The 21994-nt window shown below is 39.1% G+C and overlaps 2 protein-coding genes across 11 annotated transcripts in view; both read left to right on the top strand.

Moving 5' to 3' along the window:
* Window positions 1-5021: 5021 nt before the first annotated feature.
* On the top strand, window positions 5022-8630 carry LOC131310482 (F-box/FBD/LRR-repeat protein At1g13570-like). 4 transcript variants are annotated; one of them, XM_058337525.1, is made up of 5 exons: window positions 5023-5287; window positions 6794-6921; window positions 7008-7723; window positions 7810-7968; window positions 8069-8625. In XM_058337525.1, the coding sequence occupies exons 3-5, from the start codon at window positions 7121-7123 to the stop codon at window positions 8159-8161; spliced, it is 855 nt and encodes a 284-aa protein (XP_058193508.1). In that variant the 5' UTR covers window positions 5023-5287; window positions 6794-6921; window positions 7008-7120; the 3' UTR covers window positions 8162-8625. The 4 variants fall into 4 exon arrangements, with proteins under 4 accessions (XP_058193506.1, XP_058193505.1, XP_058193508.1 ...); XM_058337523.1 differs by having other exon boundaries at window positions 5022-5291; window positions 6794-7723; window positions 8069-8630; XM_058337522.1 differs by having other exon boundaries at window positions 5022-5287; window positions 6794-7723; window positions 8069-8629.
* Window positions 8631-12962: 4332 nt separating this feature from the next.
* Window positions 12963-21994, top strand: part of LOC131310480 (F-box/FBD/LRR-repeat protein At1g13570-like) — a 79683-nt gene continuing 70651 nt past the window's right edge. Inside the window, exons 1-3 of one of the 7 annotated variants that reach the window (XM_058337515.1) lie at window positions 12963-13135; window positions 13269-13382; window positions 17520-18449. In XM_058337515.1, coding sequence (XP_058193498.1) covers window positions 17646-18449 — 804 coding nt within the window. In that variant the 5' untranslated portion in view covers window positions 12963-13135; window positions 13269-13382; window positions 17520-17645. Of the gene's footprint in view, window positions 13136-13268; window positions 13383-15791; window positions 16030-17519; window positions 18450-21994 lie in introns of those variants that run through there. The other 6 variants (XM_058337520.1, XM_058337519.1, XM_058337517.1 and 3 more) reach the window with 6 other exon arrangements.

Here is a 21994-nt window from a genome sequence, read left to right as displayed (position 1 = left end):
TTTCACTACACAAAAACATAAGAGCATCTTCAGTGGAATAAGCAAAAGTGAATAATCAAAATATGTCACATCAGATTTTGATTATCCATTTAGAGATTGCTATAGTTAGCAATGTCAAGTCCTACATTGGTTAATTAAAACCAAAGGGACCATTGCTTCCTTTCCTGAGTTTTTTCCAAACTTTTTTCCTTCATTTCACGTATATCTTTTGAAAAACTTATTTTTGAAAAAATAGCTTATGTTAAAAACAGTTTTTATAAATAAAAAAAATTGTTCTTGGAAAAAAAAAGTTTATTAAACAGTTTTTGGAAGAAAAAAAACAGTTTAAATTAAAAACAGTTGAATAAAAAAATAGTTCATGAAAAAAAATTGTGTAAAAAAAAAAGTTTTGTGTAAATACAATTTTTAAAAAAAATATAGTTTTACAAAAAATTGAAGAAACAGTTTTTATTAAATAGAGTTCATAAAAATACAGTTTTTTTTTTTAGAAAAAGTTTTTGAAAGAAATTGTTTTTTAAAATTATTTTTTGAAAACATTGTTGAGAGAGAGAGAGAGAGAGAGAGAGAGAGAGAGAGAGAGAGAAGATTTTTGTATAAATAATGGGTGTACTTGATTGAGAAAATGTGGGGATCGATTACTAAATTTGGTTATTAACAAAGGTTGCTAGTTTTGATTGTTCAAAGGCCAAATTTGATGAGTTGCTAAAATATTGCTAAGTTAGGTTATTCCAATGTGAGCTCTTTTTTGAGCAAATATTGCTAAAATTAGCAATCTTTTGATTTTGCTTATTCCACTGTGGATGCTCTAAGACAGGAATAAAATTTTAACGGGGAAAAAAGAAATTGATGTATCCGGTTGTGTTGATTTCGGAATAAAAAATTTACCATTTTGGCAAGAGGAAAAAAAAAAAAAAAAACTTCTCTCTCCCTCTTGTTTAAAGTAATACATTATCATATGGCCTTCTTTTTTGTCAGCATTTTCATATTGATATTAATTTTTGGTTTTTTTTTTGTCGGGTGTTTATCAGAGTGAGGATTTATTATATCAGGTTTGCATGCCATAATTTACATTAATAGTGCATATGTGTGGAAATAAATAAATAAATAACTCTTACTAGAAAATCGTAGAAGAAAATTCATTGTGCTTAATTCTTGACTTCGCTATTTTCCACTATGTTTCCTCTCAAGTCTGAAACCAAACAAGAGAAAATAGTTTTCATTTCCTTTATATTTTTCCCAATAGGTTCTTGTCACTGTTTTCGACTGTTCGAATTGCTTCTCTCTTCTTTCTCTTTCCTTGTCAATGCCTTTACACGACGAAATCCAAACTTCGTCGCGAAATGGTACCTTTTGGAGAAGAAATAGTATTTCGTTGCCAAATTGAACCAATTTGGTGAGGAAATGAGATTTTGTCGCAAAAAAAGAACAATTTGGCGAGGAAATCCAAAAATTTTGGGCAAACGGTACCATTTTGCGATTTGAAATCCAAAATTCATCACCAAATGGTGACATTTGATGAGGAATTTGGATTTCTCGCCAAATTGACAACGAATTTTAAATTTCCGCACCAAATAGTACCTTCTAGCGACGAATTTTTGGTTTCCTCGCCAAATTGGCGCCCAAATTTTCGATGGCAAATGCAACCCTAATTACCTTTTAAATTTCAAAAAATTCGATATATTTTAGAAGAAATTAAATAGGCATCCCGTTTGGTAGACTTATTTAGGTCATCATCCTAGTGTGTTTGAATCATTATGTTCTCATCCTCAAATTTAAAAAAACCCAACAATACCCTTGTATTCATTTCCTACAAAATGTAATTAAATTACCCATATACATATATATACACACACACGCATACATACGCACATCTATATATCGGATATACGTAAGATTTTCAATCCCACAATTACAGGGATTATGCTAATCCCCTCCCCCACCCAACCAATGTCACCACCAGAGCCATAACAACCACCAGCACCACCCAGACCCAATCCAACTCCTCTCCCCCCTCTGGATCAAATAGAATCCCCTAACCTAATTAATCACACTCAGAAACCCATACCCTCTCTCCTATCTCTCTGTATTCGAGAATATGACCTACCACCGTTTCCTCCCCACCCTCATTTCCCTCCCTGCCGTCGTTCATCCATAGTCGCCAATCTTCTTCTATTGTCGTCAGTTCTCCGTCGTTCAGCCGGATCTCCAAAGCCGCTTAGAGTTCTCCATAGTCAAATCCAGGAAATTCCAGCCCCTTTGTTGCCGTTCATAGCTCCGATCACTGGCTACAGTCACGGGCTGTCGTCGCCGGGGATAAAACGGATGGTGGACAGAGAGGAAGATTTCACAAGAATGGAAAGGCAAACAATGGTTGAAAATTCACGGGAATAGTATGTTTATCATCTTGAATCTGTTGATTTTTGGACCCATAGATTGATGAAGTCAGGGCCTTTTGGTTTTTCGGATGTAAAATATGGGGTGTAAGGGAATGAAAAAGAAAAAGAAAAACTGAGTTGGAGTTGTATTTTCTGAGTTACAATTGATAATGATTCATGAAACCCTCTCCATTTTTATCTTTATCAATCATACTCGTATAATTCAATTTTAGTCTGGTTTTCCATATCTTTTCACTGTATTTAGATTGAAACCTACCCTTCTCACAAATTGTCATGTTTTCTGATTTTTGTCATGTTTTTTATTTGATCATATTTTGTTCTCCTATCCTGATTGAAACCTACACTTTTCAAAACTTGTCATGTTTTCTGATTTTTGTATGTTTTTTATTTGATCATATTTTGTTCATCTATCTCGATCGAAACCTACACTTCTCGAAACTTGTCATATTTTTCGATTTTGTCATATTTTTTAATTGATCATGTTTTGTTCATCTATCTCGATCAGGTTTTGCCATATTTTATGAATTGATCATGTTTTGCCATGTTTTCCGATTTACACATTCATTTTTTCTTTTTAGATTTTAGGGGAATGAAAATATGAGAGAGAAGATTAGGGGAGAGAAAAAATTCAAAAGATTAGGTGAGAGAAATGTTTGAAAGAGGAGAGAGAATTGAGATAATTAGAAAAGATATAAATAAATAAAAAAAAGATTTGAAAAATTAGGAGAAAGAAAGGGTAGTTTAGGATTTAATTGAATTTGAGGATGGAAAGATAAGTATTTAAACACATTAGGATGGGCACCTAAATAAGTAGGGTAAAAAGGATGGCTAATTAAGTTCCCCAATATTTTAAATAAATAATATATATATAAATAAATAAATCGATGTATTTTAAATAAATAATACATATTGATATATATTATACATAGATTATTTTAAAATTATTAAAAAATAGTAATATATATTAAATTTTGCAATATTATTAATAAAGTGATAAATGGTGTAGTTGTGGGAGTGGTAATTTAGAAATCTGAGGTCTTAAGTTTGAGTTCGGGCAACAACAAAGTAGAACTAATTTTTTTTTTCTAATTTGATCGTTTTATGAGACAAAAAAAAAAAAAAAATCGTGGCCAGATGAAAAAATTCATCGCCGATTGGAGGCACCCCTTCCATGTGAAACATAATACAAAGAAATTGGGCAACGAAAATTTTTCGTCCTCAAAAACTTTAGCGATGGAATTTTATTCATTGTCGTTGACCGATTTTGTTGTAGCGCTACACTGTCAAAGGAAAGGAAAAGCAAAGCCAACCTTTTTTTGTCCAATACCACCGATGGTGGTAGCCTAAATGGCAGGGTACCTTACACCCCAAGAGAAGGCTCGGGTCCGAGTCTTGTCAATGATGAGAGTGGTGTTTATTACTTTATTCTATCTTGTATTTAGGTGGTGTTGTGGTAACGGTCTGTCTCCATGCACGGATAGTAGTTCTGACTCAAACCAGACATTTCGCAGCGGTTTAGGAGCCCCTATGGTTACGCCAAAGGAGGTTGCTATACTGGTCGCCCTCTCTAACCCTTTTGAAGATTAAATAAATAAATAAATAAATAACGTTTTTTGGTCCAATTAATAAGAAAGCCAAGCCAACTTTACTAAAGTGGATGTTCATGTGAAGTAAAGTGGAAAATTATTGGAAGCCTATGATTCTTTTCCACAGAGAAACTTAGCTGGGAAGGATGTTCATGTGAAATGCTAAGGACACATCAATGCGTCACATATCAACCACACCTCTCTTACATGTATGTGTGGAAAATTCACAATAAATGCTAGGGACCCGCATGTATGTGATAATGGTGTAGTTGAGTTGTTGGGTTTAGTTGTCTCGTGGATTTTTACAATTGAATTCAATATCTTGAATTCTGAATGGAAATTTGGAGATTGGATCAACCACTTAAACACATATTCAATTGATCTGATTTTTTGCAAGAATATTAAAAAAATTATTTTAAAATTAACGAATGGTTTGGATTATTCGTATGAGATCCAAAGAAAGTCCTGCACGCCTGTATGTACATTTTCAGTACTTAATATTTGAATACCGCTTGGCTTTATTGATTTTTTTTATATAGAGAGATAAACAAACTTGTAAAATGGGGTATTTTATCCCCCCTTTATTATTATCTGAGAAAGTGAAGGGTATTATGGGCTCTAACCATAGTACCACACCACCTGAAATTGAGGTTGAAAATGGTAATGAGAAAAGGAGCTCCATACCACTTTTTGAGTTCTCCTCCAGAAAAACTTTTTATCGAAGCCTAAGAGCTCCATTTCGTGCGTCCAAAAATATTTTGGAAGGTCCGAATTAAAAATAAACTATTACTAATAATAGTTTAAAAATATATCTCAACCATTAATTGCTGAAACGAACGGCTGAAATTGCATAGAGCCGTGAATAAGTTTCTCTCCCTCTAGAAACATGGAGTTAAGAGAACTCATTTGGGGAGAGTGTTAGAGTTTGTGCGATGCATCGACCTGCGACTCCACAGTTTACATTCCCTTGAAGTTAGTGGTCTAATTGTATATTACGCTCCAATTATTTTTCCACGTGGGATTCAATTTCACACATATTCCTAACAGAGAGAGTCAGCCAAGCACCAAAAATGTGAAAATGAGGAGTAGAAAAGGCAAAAAGCAAGCAGCCAAACACCCTCTATTATGTGAGTGAGTGAGAGTGATTTCAGAGGGAAAAAGGGGCGTCTCTTCTACTCTCATCTTCCAGACCAGATTTCACAGCTCAAGTCAAGTCTCGAACGAAACCACACCTCGTTAACGTACAACTGCTAGTTTTTTCTTGTTGCTGCTCAGTACATACGTGTTCTCCACCAGTTTCCACAGGTACGTAATTCAGATCTCGAGTAATCTAATTGTGTACTGCTGCACTGCACTGCATGCTCCCAATCTCCACATGATCGTTTTGTAGTCAAAGTTTAATAATATTATGTTCTTTTTATTTGTACACTAGTTGTTTTGTTTCAGTACTCTGTATGATTTGTCCTTCGTTTTTTTTTCGTTTCTCTGTTGGTGAGAAACCACGATACTCTCTTTTCTCTCCCTTTCTCACAATCAATCTAATAAGTGGCTTAGTAATTAGATAACAACAGAATTCCCTTACCTTTTGATGGGATTAAACACGCACAATAAACAACGCACAATATTATTACGTATGTGGTTCTCTAATCTCGGATACATCTACGGAAGAGAGAAAGCAATTTCCATTATCTTTTTTTTTTTTTACCAAAAATTTACAAGTGGGTTTCCAAAAAGATTCTAGGATCTCACGCACCCCTAAACGTATAAGACGAAATACAACAAAATAGTGGAAAGATCTCACCAAACTAGTGCTTTCAAACCCTCCAAAACAGCCGAAGTTGGAGCCCGAAACCGAGATCAAATCTGCCCCAAAATCTCACGAATGTGCTGGCACAAATTGCTTCAACAAAGGAGAAATATGGCTGCCTCAATTTTGTGTCTTCACCACCGAAACACAAACACACACAGCACTCACGGTTTCTCCCCTTTTTCACCGTAGCGCGCACACACCAACGCTCACTCTCTGTTCTCTTTTGCCAGCAAAAAAACAAAAGTGAAAATGACGGCCACACATTAGTCTTTTGGGCCAAACACTATTGGGTCTATTTTCATGGGCAAAAACTCAACACCTTTCACCACTACAGCTAAAGATCTTTTGTTACCAAATTACACCCAATTAAGTCTTACGAATGCCAAAGGCAAACCGGTTTCTTCCCTTTTAGAGATTAGGATCTTTCTCAAACTGGGACAATATTCCTGGAATTTTTGTCTTTGCTCTTTCTCTGTCAACCACGAGCTTTTGAACCTAGTGGTCCACAGACTCTGCACTTACAACCTAGGGGAGTCTGATTTTGTTCTCCCTCACTGAGTGAGGGCGAACAATACCCTCACTCTCATTGATTGAAAATTTGTGGGTCGCACAAAAAAGTAGTCCCAGCTATACCTAAAAGGTGTGTGTGGTAGCAAGTTGCTGATTACTGTCTAGAAGGTGCGTACTTGTGTTGCATAGATTGTCATGCCAGAGTAAAAGGGTAGCTTTTCGAACTGAAATTTCCGGTGGGATGCTAGTCAGTATTTTATTTAGGAGGTTTATCAGGGTTAGCGAAATAGTTGCTTCCATGTAGCATAGAACGTACCAGACTGCTGAGCTAAAAAGCAGAAAATCCTGATGGGTATTCCAGATTATGAATTAGGGGAATCTTGTCTTAATGTTTTCTAAGCTTTCTCTCTACTGCAATTGTTGGTAATAGGATGTTATAGCAGGGGATGTGATATACAGCTACTCCTAATTGTTCTTTTATTTTGTGCCAGGGTCATGTATGGGGACAACGTGCAGGGTGGCTTAATTATTTGATTCGGTTGCTTTTGCTGGTTATCAGAGTTGTCAACTCTATGAAGAAAACGGGTAGTTGAAGCATTACCCAGACCGAAACGAAAATGTGTGACTCAACTTTAGACATAATTAGTCATGTTCCGGGCAATATACTAGATAAAATCTTGATGTGTTTGCCTCTACAAGATGCAGTGAGGACAAGTATTTTGTCAAGGAAATGGAGATATGCGTGGGTGAAACTTCCTCAACTGGTATTCAATCAGACGTTCTATAGAGATTTGTCCAAAGCAACACATACTAAACTCATGATGATTATTTATCAAGTCATGTTACATCATCGTGGACCAATAATGAAGTTCACACTCTCTTTATCTCGACTGGAAAGCTGTTCTGAGATTGATCTGTTGATACTTTTTGTTTCAAGCAATGATATCCAAGACTTCACCCTTCACATTTCAAAGGGGGAACTTTACAAGTTGTCATCATCGCTATATTCGTGTTTGCAACTGAGGCATTTGAATCTCAGTTCTTGTATGATTAAACCTCCTCCTGGATTTGAAGGATTTACCAGGCTCATTTCCCTTGATCTTTGTGACGTTGTCATTACTGATGACGTACTTTCAAGTCTGATCTCCAATTGCCCACTACTTGAAGACTTGAGACTTCATACCTCCACCAGTTTACATTCCCTTGAAGTTGTTGGTCCAAATCTTAAATTTGTACACTGTGACGGCCATTTCAGATCTATTTGTTTCACAAATACTTCTCGTCTTGCAAACGTCTTTATGTATTTGAAAGGAGTGAGAGCGGAGCTATTCTGTAGCGAAGAAGAAATATCTTGCTCTGTCATGCTTCTTGATAGTGTACCTGTAATTGAGTCTCTGGGATTGGACTTTTGCTATGTTAAGGTAAGAATATCAGCTTAATTAGCAAGCCATGCTTCATTATTTATCAATGTTCTTTGATTTTTTTTGGTTTTTTCTTTTGCTTCTAGGGCTTAGCTGCATCTGGTTTACCAACAAGGCTTCCAACAACTTTGAACAACCTTAAAGATATCACGTTGTATGATATTTGTTTTGGGAAACGAGATGAGCTCTCTATTCTTATGTGCTTAATCAGAAGCTCTCCGAACTTGGAAGAAATTACTATTGAAGTAAGTGGTAACAGATTTAATTCTTTTCTGTGTTCATTATGTAAATGCCGAATACGCAGGCTAAGACAGTTTGTTATTCTTTTTTTTTTTCCGAATTCAGGCATTTCCCGGTGGGACTTCTGATATTCCTGTTGATCTAGATTTTACGGAAGTGCATGGCTGTTTGGATGTCTCTTTGAATAAACTGTTGTAACGAACGCTATGAATGCAAGCTAAGAACGAGAAATTGAAAACTAAACAAGAAATCACAAAGACACAAGATATACGTGGTTCCCCAAGATGGGTACGTCCACGGGCGAGGAGAGAGAGGATTTACTAACCAACGTGAAGAAGAGATACAAAGAGCCGGCTATAATCCGTAACTCTAGAAAGGCCACAATATGAAAGCCCAAAAGATAATTTCTAGAAGTACCCCAAAAGCCTTATTTATAATAGGCTACAAAAACGGGAACAACATAATTAACCAATGTGGGACTAAAGAATACAAGGCATTCCTAACAATTCTCCACCTTGACTTGAATTCCACTGAACCAAATCACCAAATATAGCTATCCCCTTCTAACCTCTCACTCGCCAAATGCCCCCGAGGGGCGATCAACTGCAAATACCAAGCAAGCCCAAGCAATGCTTGAACTTGGCAACCGGAACCGGTTTAGTCAACATATCTGCTGGGTTATCTGCCGTACCCACTTTCTTCACCTCAACTTGCTTCTGTGAGATGATATCCCGAACGAAGTGATACCTGACATCGATATGCTTAGTCCTCTCATGATACATCAGATTTTTAGTCAAATGTATAGCACTCTGCGAATCACAAAATACTGAACTCACACCCTGTGCAAGACCAAGCTCACAAAGCAAACCTCTCATCCACAATGCCTCCTTCACAGCTTCAGCAATGGCCATATACTCCGCTTCTGTTGTAGACAGCGCAACTGTAGCCTGTAAAGTAGCTTTCCAACTAATGGCACTTCCGGACAGAGTAAAAACATAACCTGTCAGAGACCTCCTCTTATCGTGGTCACCGGCAAAATCCGAATCAACATAACCAACAGCATGATCACCAGAATTGACAATCCCAAACAATAGACCAACACCTGCAGTTCCGCACAAATACCGTAGTATCCATTTCACAGCCTCCCAATGTGCCTTTCCTGGACGCCCCATATAATGACTAACGACACTAACTGCATGTGAAATATCAGGACGAGTACATACCATGGCGTACATAAGGCTCCCAACTGCGCACGAATATGGAACCTGAGACATATACTTCTCCTCATCCTCCGACTGTGGTGACAACTCAGCTGAAAGTCGAAAGTGTGCTGCCAAAGGGGTACTGACTGGCTTCGAGTTCTGCATGGCAAAGCGCTCAAGTACTTTAAGAACATAAGACTTCTGATTCAAAAATAATTTGCCAGCTACTCGATCTCTGCAAATCTCCATACCCAAAATACGTTTTGCCGCACCCAAATCTTTCATCTCAAATTCACCACCTAACTGTTGTTTCAACCTGTTGATTTCTGACACACTCTTGGCAGCAATAAGCATATCATCAACATACAACAGTAGATAAACAAATGAACCATCTGGAAGTTTTCGAAAATACACACAACTGTCATACTCACTTCTTGAATATGACTGGCTTATCATAAAGGTATCAAACCGCTTATACCACTGCCTAGGGGATTGCTTGAGGCCATACAAAGATTTACGAAGTAAACAAACGTGATCCTCCTTACCAGAAACAACAAATCCCTCAGGCTGACGCATATAAATCTGTTCCTCAAGCTCGCCGTGCAAAAACGCAGTTTTGACATCAAGTTGCTCTAACTCAAGATCATAACATGCAACAATAGCAAGTAAAGTGCGAATGGAACTATGTTTTACAACTGGTGAAAATACCTCATTGTAGTCAACACCCTCCTTCTGGCTGTATCCTTTCGCCACTAGCCGAGCTTTAAACCGAGCGTCTTCTACCCCTGGAATACCTGGTTTGCGCTTGAAGATCCACTTGCATCCAACAATCCTCTTCCCTTTCAGCGGTTCTACTAACTCCCATGTCTGATTCTTCTGAAGAGACTCAATCTCCTCATTCATAGCAACAAACCACTGTGCAGACTCAGCGCTCAAAATAGCTTCCGTATAGCTTGAAGGCTCCTCATACTCAACTGTTTCAGCAACTGATAAAGCATAGGCCACCATCTCAGAATAAGCCGAATACCTTTCAGGAGGCCGAATCTCCCTCCTTGGCCTATCTTTAGCAATAGTGCGTGGTTGCTCAACTAATGCATCAACCTCTGTGTCTGAACTCTTGAACTCCTCTTCAATTGGCTTCTCAATGTGCTTCTTCCCTGAGTCGGAAGCTTCACCCAAAAACTCCACCTGCTTTGGAACACTATGTTCCTGAACTGTATCATCAACCTGCTTAGACTCCTTAATCAGATAATTTTCATCAAAAGTCACATCCCTACTGATCAAAAACTTCAAATCATCAGAGCACCATAACCTGTACCCTTTGACACCTGCTGCATAACCCAAGAAAATACACTTCTTGGCCCGTGGCTCCAGTTTACCTTCATTCACATGAGCGTAAGCTGGACACCCAAAAACACGCAACACAGAATAATCAGCCGGATGACCTGACCATACCTCAAACGGAGTCTTACACTCAATAGCAGTCGACGGAGACCTGTTCACCAAATAGCATGTTGTGGAAACGGCTTCAGCCCAAAATTCTTTGCCCAATCCGGAATTGGACAACATACAACGTGCCTTCTCCAAAAGAGTCCTGTTCATTCGTTCAGCCACACCATTTTGCTGAGGGGTTTTTCTCACTGTGTGATGCCTCACAATGCCCTCATCACTGCAAAATCTATCAAACTCGCCAAGACAAAACTCCATACCATTATCAGTTCTGAAACGTTTTATTTTCTTACCAGTCTGATTCTCAATCAAAGTTTTAAACTGTTTGAATGTATTAAAAGCGTCACTCTTATGTTTCAACATATACACCCAAACCTTACGAGAGAAATCATCTATAATACTCATAAAATATCGAAAACCACCTTTAGAAGTTACCTCTGCGGGACCCCAAAGATCCGAGTGAAAATAATCCACCGTGCCTTTGGTGCGATGAACAGCTGTACTGAATTTTACCCTGCACTGCTTGCCGTAGACACAATGCTCACAGAAATCCAGTTTCTCAATTTTCTGGCCACATAGCAAACCCTGTTTGCTCAAAACTGTCATCCCCCTCTCGCTCATATGCCCAAGGCGCATATGCCACAAACGAGTCAAGTCTGAATCTGAAACCTTGGATGAAGCAACCGTTGCTGCAGCACCTAAAACTGTACTGCCCTGGAGTGTATAAAGGTTACCACGCTTTTGACCCTTCATCAGTACTAATGCACCCCTTGAGACTTTCAAAACTCCACCTTCACCGAGGAATTTGCAACCATGAGAATCAAGAGCACCCAGGGATATAAGATTTTTCTTCAAATCCGGAACATGTCGAACCTCAGATAAAGTCCTAACAATATCGTCATGCATCCTAAGCTGAATCGTTCCTGAACCAACAGTCTTACAGGCCATGTTGTTGCCCATCAAAACTGTACCACCATTGACCGCCTCATAAGTAGAAAACCACTCTCTATGCGGACACATATGGTATGAACATCCAGAATCTAGAACCCACTCGGTATTAGAGCGAGAATCGCCCTCTGTAACTGATAACACATTATCTGACTCATCTGAACTTTCAGCAATTCCAGCAATTACTTTACCCCTTTTCTGGTCTTCTTTTTCCTTCTCCTTGAGTTTTAAACAGTCACTTTTCCAGTGCCCGGGTTTCTTGCAATAATTGCACTTTCCCTTCTTCTTACCTGATGATCTGGATCTTCCCCTATTACTCGACTCCACCCTTTCTGTTGTTCTTCCCCTAACAAACAAACCCTCCGCATGTGCATCACCCTCACCTGACATTTTTTTCCTCAATTCTTTCGAATATAGGCTGGCCTTAACATCCTCCATGGATATCGTGTCTTTGCCATACAATAGGGTTGTAACAAAGTGCTCATACGAAAGTGGTAAAGAACATAGCAAAATTAGGGCTTGGTCCTCATCCTCAATTTTACTATCAATATTTTTCAGATCCATAATAATACGGTTGAACTCGTCTAAATGATCTTTAACAGGTATACCTTCTCGCATACGAAACGTATAAAGACGTTGTTTGAGATATAACCTGTTGGTGAGCGACTTCGTCATATATATGCCTTCCAACTTCAGCCAAATTCCTGCTGCTGAAGTTTCTTCTTCCACCTCGCGAAGAACGTCATCTGCCAGACTCAACTGAATAGAACTCAGAGCTTTGGCATCCGTATCATCCCAATCTTCCTCTTTGATTCCAGAACTAGTCTTGCCTAACAAAACCTTGTGCAATCCTTGTTGGGTTAGCAGAGCCTTCATCTTTACTCTCCAAAGACTGAAACTGCTGCTCTGCCCATCAAACTTCGCAATCTCAAATTTAGCTGCCATAGCCACAATCGGAAACGAAACCCTAGTTTTTGCAACCTAAGGCTCTGATACCAGTTTGTTGTAACGAACGCTATGAATGCAAGCTAAGAACGAGAAATTGAAAACTAAACAAGAAATCACAAAGACACAAGATATACGTGGTTCCCCAAGATGGGTACGTCCACGGGCGAGGAGAGAGAGGATTCACTAACCAACGTGAAGAAGAGATACAAAGAGCCGGCTATAATCCGTAACTCTAGAAAGGCCACAATATGAAAGCCCAAAAGATAATTTCTAGAAGTACCCCAAAAGCCTTATTTATAATAGGCTACAAAAACGGGAACAACATAATTAACCAATGTGGGACTAAAGAATACAAGGCATTCCTAACATAAACTTCGCGAAGTGGATATGAAAAATGTCTCTGGCACAGAGGCTGAATTGGAATTTATCAAGCTTCTGCTAGCCAAGTCACCGATACTAGAGACAATGCTTATAGAGCTGAACTCATCACTTAGTCTTGTTGCTAAATTGCGGATTGTGAAAGTATTGACAAGACTTCGACGTGCATCACCCCAAGCAGAAATGAACTTGGTATCAAGAGATGAAGATTGAAGTCTAGTAGATACATTATGTCCTTTTTGACGAGGTATGGTTCCTTAGTATCTTTATGATTTTTTTTTTTTCTTGTTTTTCATTCTGCTTGGTCCAAAATTGTGAGAAGGAAACATATGTGTGCATATTTTTTAACTTACGCCTTGTGAGGAATTGCAAGGGAACAGGGACATTTTTTGAGGCACAACTTGCTGGGTTTGTTTTCGTTTCTCGAGCGAGGATCTTGGTGCCGCCTCATCTCCCACGTTCGTAAAAAAGATATCTGCGACGCTCATGCCTTGGTGTGTTTTGCTACGGAAGCTATATAGATCAGACTGAAGTCCATGCCCCTTGAGCTTGCATCGCGGAGTTTTCGGTTTCTTTTTGTTTTTTTGTTTTTTTTTAATTTGGTTTGTGGATTCTCGTTTTTAGTATGTTTGGTTCTTCCTTTGTCTTTTAGAACTCTAGAAATCTAGATGCTTATGGAACTATATTTCTCATGTAAATATATATATTTCACGTTTCTTTTTCAATGAATCTCTCTTTCCTCTGCCTAAATTTTAAGCGAAAGGAAATTTAGTCCCTTGTTTAACTTCGGATATTTAGTTTGTAATTATGTGAATGTAACAACTCAAAACTACACACCGGGTTTGGACCGGTGGGTAATAAAATGTAGATGAGGAACGCATTGCTAGTAAGTAACTTCAACTTTTTGGGTGATTCAGAGTACTTAGCTTCTGATACCTTCTATATAGACTTACATACTTACTCCGTTGATGTATACAATATTGAAAAAAAAAATTACTTTCAACTTTCTTGGTGATTAAGAAAAAAGAACTTTTTGAGTTACTCGGTGATTCATAATCAGAAATAGCTAGCGATTGAGCAAGTGGCCGACTAAAAAGTTAGTGGTGCATTTCTTAAACACGATTTCAAGAAAAAAATTCACTACACAAAACATAAGACAGGAATAAAATTTTAACGGGGAAAAAAGAAATTGATGTATCCGGTTGTGTTGATTTCGGAATAAAATTTTTACCATTTTGGAAAAAGAAAAAAAAAAAACTTCTCTCTCCCTCTTGTTTAAAGTAGTACATTTTCATATGGCCTTTTTTTTTTAATCAGCATTTTCATATTGATATTAATTTTTGGTTTTTTTTTTTTTGTCGGGTGTTTATCAGAGTGAAGACTTATTATATCAGGTTTGCATGCCATAATTTACATTAATAGTGCATATGTGTGGAAATAAAATAAAAAAACTTTTACTAGAAAATCGTAAAAGAAAATTCATTGTGCTTAATTCTTGACTTTGTTATTTTCCTCTATGTTTCCTCTCAAGTCTGAAACCAAACAAGAGAAAATAGTTTTCATTTCCTTTATATTTTTCCCAATAGGTTCCTGTCACTGTTTTCCACTGTTCGAATTGTTTCTCTCTTCTTTCTCTTTCCTTGTCAATGCCTTTATGCGACAAAATCCAAACTTTGTCGCAAAATGGTACCTTTTGGCGAGGAAATAGTATTTCATTGCCAAATTGGACCAATTTGGTGAGGAAATGAGATTTTGTCTCAAAGAAGGAACAATTTGGCGAGGAAATCCAACATTCGTGGGCAAACAGTACCATTTTGCGATTTGAAATCCAAAATTCATCACCAAATGGTGACATTTGATGAGGAATTTTGGATTTCCTCGCCAAATTGACAACGAATTTTAAATTTCCGAGCCAAATAGTACCTTCTAGCGACGAATTTTTGATTTCCTTTCCAAATTGGCGACAAAATTTTCAACGGCAAATGCAACCCTCATTACCTTTTAAAAAAATCGATATATTTTAAATAAATAATACATAGAAATAAAAAAAATCGATGTATTTTAAATAAATAATACATATTGATATATATATTATACATAGATTACTTTTAAAATTATAGTAAATAATAGTAATACAGTATATATTAAATTTTGCAAATTATTAATAAAGTGATAAGTGGTGTAGTGGTGGGAGGGGTATAATTTGGAAACGTGAGGCCTCAAGTTTGAGTTTGGGCAACAACAAAGTGGAACTAATTTTTTTCCTAATTTGATCGTTTTTGGCGACAAAAAAAAAATTGTTGCCAGACGAAAAAATTCATTGCGGATTGGAGGCAACCCTTCCATGTGAAACATAAGCTAAGGAAATTGGGCAACAAAATTTTTCGTCATCAAAAGTTTTGGCGAAGAATTTTATTCATCGTCTTTGACCGATTTTGTTGTAGTGCTACACTGTCAAAGGAAAGGAAAAGCAAAGCCAACCATTTTTTGTCCAATACCACCGGTGGTGGTAGCCTAAATGGCAAGGTACCTTACACCCCAAGAGAAGGCTCAGGTCAAAGTCTTGTCAATAATGAGAGTGGTGTTTATTCTATCTTGTATCGAGGTGGTGTTGTGGTGACGGTCTATCTCCATGCACGGATAGTAGTTATGGTTCGAACCAAACATTTCACAGCGGGTTAGGAGCTCCTATGATTACCCCAAATGGGGGATTGCTATGCAGGTCACCCCTTTTAACCCTTTTGAAGATTAAATAAATAAATAACTTTTTTTGGTCCAATTAATAAGAAAGCAAAGCCAACTTTACTAAAGTGGATGTTCATGTGAAGTAAAGTGGAAAATTATTGGAAGCCTATGATTCTTTTCCACAGAGAAACTTAGTTGGGAAGGATGAACACCAAAAATGTGGAAATGAGGAGTAGAAAAGGCAAAAAGCAAGCAGCCAAACACCCCTCTAGTATGTGAGTGAGTGAGAGAGAGTGATTTCAGAGGGAAAAAGGGGCGTCTCTTCTGCCCTCATCTTCCAGATTTCACAGCTCAAGTCAAGTCTCGAAAGTCGAAACCACACCTCGTTAACGTACAACTGCTAGTATTTTTCTTGTTGCTGCTCAGTACATACGTGTTCTCCACCAGTTTCCACGCGTACGTAAATTCAGATCTCGAGTAATCTAGTAATTGTGTAGTACTGCACTGCATGCTCCCAATTTCCACATATGATCGTTTTGTAGTCAAAGATTAATAATGTTCTTTTTATTTGTACACTAGTTGTTTTGTTTCCGTACTTTGTATTATTTGTTCTTTGTTTTTTTCGTTCTCAGTTGGTGAGAAACCACGATGCTCTCTTTTCTCTCCCTTTCTCACAATCAATCTAACAAGTGGCTTGTAAGTAAGATAACTACAGAATTCCCTTACCTTTTGATGGGATTAAACACGCGCAATAAACAACGCACAAAAAGAGAACACATAATACTAAACTCGGATACATCCACGGAAGAGATAAAGCAATTTCCACTTTCACCAAAGGTTTACAAGTGGGTTTCCAAAGATATTCTAGGATCTCACGCACCCCTAAATGTATCAGACGAAATACAACAAAATAGTGGAAAGATCTCACCAAACTAGTGCTTTCAAACCCTCCAAAACAGCCGAAGTTGGAGCCCGAAACCGAGATCAAATCTGCCCCAAAATCTCACGAATGTGCTGGTACAAATTGCTTCAACAAAGGAGATATATGGCTGCCCCAATTTTGTGTCTTGACCACCGAAACACAAACACACACAGCACTCACGGTTTCTCCCCTTTTTCACCGTAGCGCACATACACCAGCGCTCACTCTCTGTTCTCTTTTGCCAGCAAAAACAAAAAAAAAAACACAAAAGGGAAAATGACTGCCACACATTAGTTTTTTGGGCCAAACACTATTCGGTCTATTTTCATCTCAACACCTTTCACCACTACAGCTAAAGATCTTTTGTTACCAAATTACACCCAATTAAGTCTTACAAATGCCAAAGGCAAGCCGGTTTCTTCCCTTTTAGAGATTAGGATCTTTCTCAAACTGGGACAATCCTCCTGGAATTTTTGTCTTTGCTCTTTCTCTGTCAACCTCGAGCTTTTGAGCCCAGTGGTCCACAGACTCTGCGCTAACAGCCTAGGGGAGTCCGATTTTGTTCTCCCTCACTGAGAGAGGGCGAACAATACCCTCACTCTCATTGATTGAAAATTTGTGGGTTGCACGAAAAAGTAGTCCCAGGTATACCTAAAAGGTGTGTGTGTGGTAGCAAGTTGCTGATTACTGTCTAGAAGGTGTGTACTTATGTTGCATAGATTGTGATGCCAGAGTAAAAGGGCAGCTTTTCGAACTGAAATTTCCGGTGGGATACTAATCAGTATTTTATTTAGGAGGTTTATCAGGGTTAGCGAAATAGTTGCTTCCATGTAGCATAGAACGTACCAGACTGCTGAGCTAAAAAGCAGAAAAGCCAGATGGGGTATTCCAGATTATGAATTAGGGGAATCTTGTCTTAATGTTTTCTATGCTTTCTTTCTCTACTGCAATTTTTGGTAATAGGATGTTATAGCAGGGGATGTGATATACAGCTACTCCTAATTGTTCTTTTATTTTGTGCCAGGGTCATGTATGGGGAAAACGTGCAGGGTGGCTTAATTATTTGATTCGGTTGCTTTTGCTGGTTATCAGAGTTGTCAACTCCATGAAGAAAATGGGTAGTTGAAGCATTACCCAGACCGAAACGAAAATGTGTGACTCAACTTCAGACATAATTAGTCATGTTCCGGGCAATATACTTGATAAAATCTTGATGTGTTTGCCTCTACAAGATGCAGTGAGGACAAGTATTTTGTCAAGGAAATGGAGATATGCGTGGGTGAAACTTCCTCAACTGGTATTTGATCGGATGTTCTACAGAGATTTGTCCAAAGCAACACATACTAAACTCATGATGATTATTTATCAAGTCATGTTACATCACCGTGGACCAATAATGAAGTTCACACTCTCTTTATCTCGACTAAAAAGCTGTTCTGAGATTGATCTGTTGATACTTTTTGTTTCAAGCAATGATATCCAAGACTTCACCCTTCACAAAATGCGGGGGGAACTTTATAAGTTGCCATCATCTCTATATTCGTGTTTGCAACTGAGGCATTTGAAACTCCGTTCTTGTATTCTTAAACCTCTTCCTGAATTTGAAGGATTTACCAGGCTCATTTCCCTTGATCTCTATGACGTTGTCATTGCTGATGACGTACTTTCAAGTCTGATCTCCAATTGCCCACTACTTGAAGACCTGAGACTTCATAGCTCCACCAGTTTACATTCCCTTGAAGTTGTTGGTCCAAATCTTAAAAAAGTAAACTGTGAGGGCCATTTCAGATCTATTTGCTTCACAAATACTTCTCGTCTTGCAAACGTAGAAATATATTTGAATGAAAATAGAAAGCAGCGATTCTGTAGCAAAGAAGAAACATCTAACTCTGTCATGCTTCTTGAGAACGTACCTGTAATTGAGTCTCTGGAATTGGACTATTGCTATGTTAAGGTAAGATTAGCTCAGCAACGCATGTTATTTTGTTTATTTATCAATGTTCTTCGGTTCTTATGGTTTTTTCTTTTGCTTCTAAGGCATAGCTGCATCTAGTGTACCAGCAAGGCTTCCAACAACTTTGAACAACCTCAAACATATCATGTTGAATGAAATTTGTTTTGGGGAGCGAGATGAGGTCTCTGTTCTTATTTGCTTAATCAGAAGCTCTCCGAACTTGGCAAAAATTACTATTGAAGTAAGTGGTGACAGATTTAATTCTTTTCTGTGTTTAATATGTAAATGCAAATACGAAGGCTAAGACAGTTTGTTATTCTTTTGTCTGAATTTCAAGCATTTCCCGGTGCGACTTCTGCTATTCCTATAGATCTAGATTTTTCGGAAGTGCATGGCTGTTCGGATGTCTCTCTGAATCAACTTCGCGTAGTGGATATGGAAAATGTCTCCGGCACAAAGCTTGAATTGGAGTTTATCACGTTTCTGTTAGCCAAGTCACCGATGCTGGACACAATGCTTATCAAGCTGAAATCACAGAGTGTTGCTGATGAATTGCGGATTGTGAAAGAATTGACAAGACTTCGACGTGCATCACCTCAAGCAGAAATGAACTTCGGATAAAGAGATGAAGATTCAAGTCTAGTAGATGCATGATGTCCTTTTTGACGAGGCATGGTTCCTTAGTATCTTTATTTTATTTTATTTTTGGTTGTTTTTCATCTGCTTGGTCCAAAATCGTGGGACGGGAACATATGTGTGCATATTTTTTGAGGCAAAACTTGTTGCTTTTAATCAACGCCTCGTGTGAGGAATTGTAAGGGAAAAGGGACATTTTTTGAGGCACAACTTGTTGGCCAGGTTTGTTTTCGTTTCTCAAGCGAGGATCTTGGTGCTGCCTCATTCCCAAGTTCGTGAAAAAGACATCAGCGGCGCTCATGCCTTGGTGTGTTTTGCTACGGAAGCTATATAAATCAGACTCAAGTCCTTCATGCTAGCTCCTTGAGCTTGCATCCCGGAGTTTTGCGTGGATTCTCGTTTTTAGTATGATTGGTTCTTCCTTTGTTTTTTAGAACTCTGGAAATCTAGATGCTTATGGAACTATATTTCTCATGTAAATATATACACACACACACACACACTTTATTTCCAATGAGGGATCCCGCACGGCCTTACCGCGCGGGACTCCCCTTTCCCGATCGAATTGCAACCATCCGAGCCGCTCAATGTGTTCAGAACGTGATTTTAAGAGTACCCGCGAGAAATAAGCAAAAAAAATGATCGGGAAGGGCTTGATCCGAATAGTTTTTTACTGAACCGTTCGATAAAAAACTGTTCGGATCAACCCCTTCTTGATCATTTTTTTTTGATGATTTCTAGAGGGTGCCCTTAAAATCACGTTCTGATCACTTTGAGTGGCTCGGATCGTCACAATTCGATCGGAAAAGGGGAGTCCCCCGCACGGTAAGACCGTGCGGGATCCCTTAGGAGATCCGGACTCTCTCTCTCTCTCTCTCTCTCTCTCTCTATATATATATATATATATATATATATATATATATATATATATATATCACGTTTCTCTTTCAATGAATCTCTCTTTCCTCTGCCTAAATTTTAAGCAAAAGGAAAATTTAGTCCATTGTTTAACTTCAGATATTTAGTTTGTAATTATGGGAATGTAACAACTTAAAACCACAGGTCGGGTTGAACCGATGGGTAGTAAAAATGTAGATGAGGAACACATTGCTAGCAAGTAACTTCAACTTTATGAGTGATTCAGGGTTATGGATAGTTTCTAATACCTCCTATGGACTAACATAGTAACACCGCTAATCTCCGTTGATGTATACAATATTTGTTGGGTCGAGACCCCAACCCCGATTCTGCACCTCTAAGCACAAGCACGCAAAATAAACCAAGTACAAACGAGAGATCCAAGGAAAACTCCACTATGTATATAAATCACATATATACAAGTATGACAAACCTCACCGGGATAGCCACAAGCCAGCTTCCCCACTCCTCTCTCTCACTCCCTCACTCCGGTGCTCTTCGATAGTCTCTTCAGGCGTCTCCGAGGAGCACCGCTCCTCCCGAAGGAGGAGCCCTCACCGCTCAACTCTCCCTCACCCTCTCTGTCTTAGCACACATACACCCCAATGCACACAGTGCACTTTTACAGCAAGGGGGGAGAGATCCCCTACACTCACACCCATCACACTAGGGTGTACTCCAACAATCACTCCCTACACCTGAGTGGGGTAATCGCTGGATCCACAGTGCTGTCCGACTGCAATCTGCCACTCTAGCACCACAGTTATCCCCTGCTCACACTAGAGGCTCCACTCGCCAGATAATCTCACACATCACCTGCGAGGAGGCTAAAACTTGTCTAGATATCCGTGGCTCATATCGGCAACACCGCTGATACACAACACCCCCTCAACCGAGTGCTCCGCATCCAAACCCGGATGCTTCATATCTCAATCCCAAGACGTCCGCAGCAAAGTCAATTTCTATACGCGCTCCTCTGCTGCCTGAGCGCTCGCATCAACCCCTGGATGCTGTAATCCGCGTCCGCCAATCCCATTTTGCCCCTCTAGTCAAGCGCATGTGTCACTGCCAAACTCGAACTCATTCGTACCCCAAACCGGGATACACTACTCGAATGAGTGTCTCCATGCAAGACCAGATCTTCCGTGATTGAACCCCGAACGCACCGTGCCCAATCACCGGACACAATCCGTGACTCCATCTCTCCTCCTCATGCGGCCGGATATCTTGGAGAGTATCCAGTCACCAAATCCCAGAAGGAAAAGAATCCTGCGATACGTCGTCGTGTCTCCATCTTAATCCCCCTGTCCGGAGCTCCAATGAACACCCCCGCAAGCAATAGCAATCATCACGTGGCCGGTATCCCGCACACTTCCTGATTCGTATCCACGCACACGGGATAGGCACGAAGTACGAGGAGTCGCAACTGCTGCTCAACCTGTTCATTGTCGATAAACCCATACTGCTTGTTCTGTACCAAACATCAGCTCCATCTGTCTGTAAACTCCACAAGCCTGTATCGGTTGCCCATCATCATCCTCATGCAGTCCAAATCACAACTGCAACTCCCGATAATAGGTCTTCGATCCCGATTGAACCAGACTGCCTCCGATCCCTATCAATCATCTCCGCAAACCATCGCTCTAGTGAACGCCTGTGTCACTACCAACCTGAGTGTATCCTTGCTCACTAGCTCTGCGCATGTTTGCCCCGATCAACCTCCAATCCCTGCAAGTCTGCTCCGTCAATTGTCCTTTTCAGTCATTTTTTGTCAACTCCTTGCACTCCCGTTAGATCGCTTCGGGTCTTCTCCCTACCACTCGTCCATTCCCGTTCCATTCCAGGCTTTCCCCAACATCTAGGATCTCTATCGGAATCGATCTATTACTCCAGTAAGCGCTTGTGTCAGTTATTAGATGAGCAGACCAGCCCGAATATAATGTATCATTGTCTACCAGCTCTGTAACAGATCATCACCGACTATCCTTGCT

The sequence above is a fragment of the Rhododendron vialii genome, chromosome 12a, assembly GCF_030253575.1.
Source record: "Rhododendron vialii isolate Sample 1 chromosome 12a, ASM3025357v1".
Lineage (NCBI taxonomy): Eukaryota > Viridiplantae > Streptophyta > Magnoliopsida > Ericales > Ericaceae > Rhododendron > Rhododendron vialii.
The sequence above is the reverse complement of the archived record's forward strand: the minus strand, read 5'-3'. Positions and strand labels throughout refer to the sequence as shown.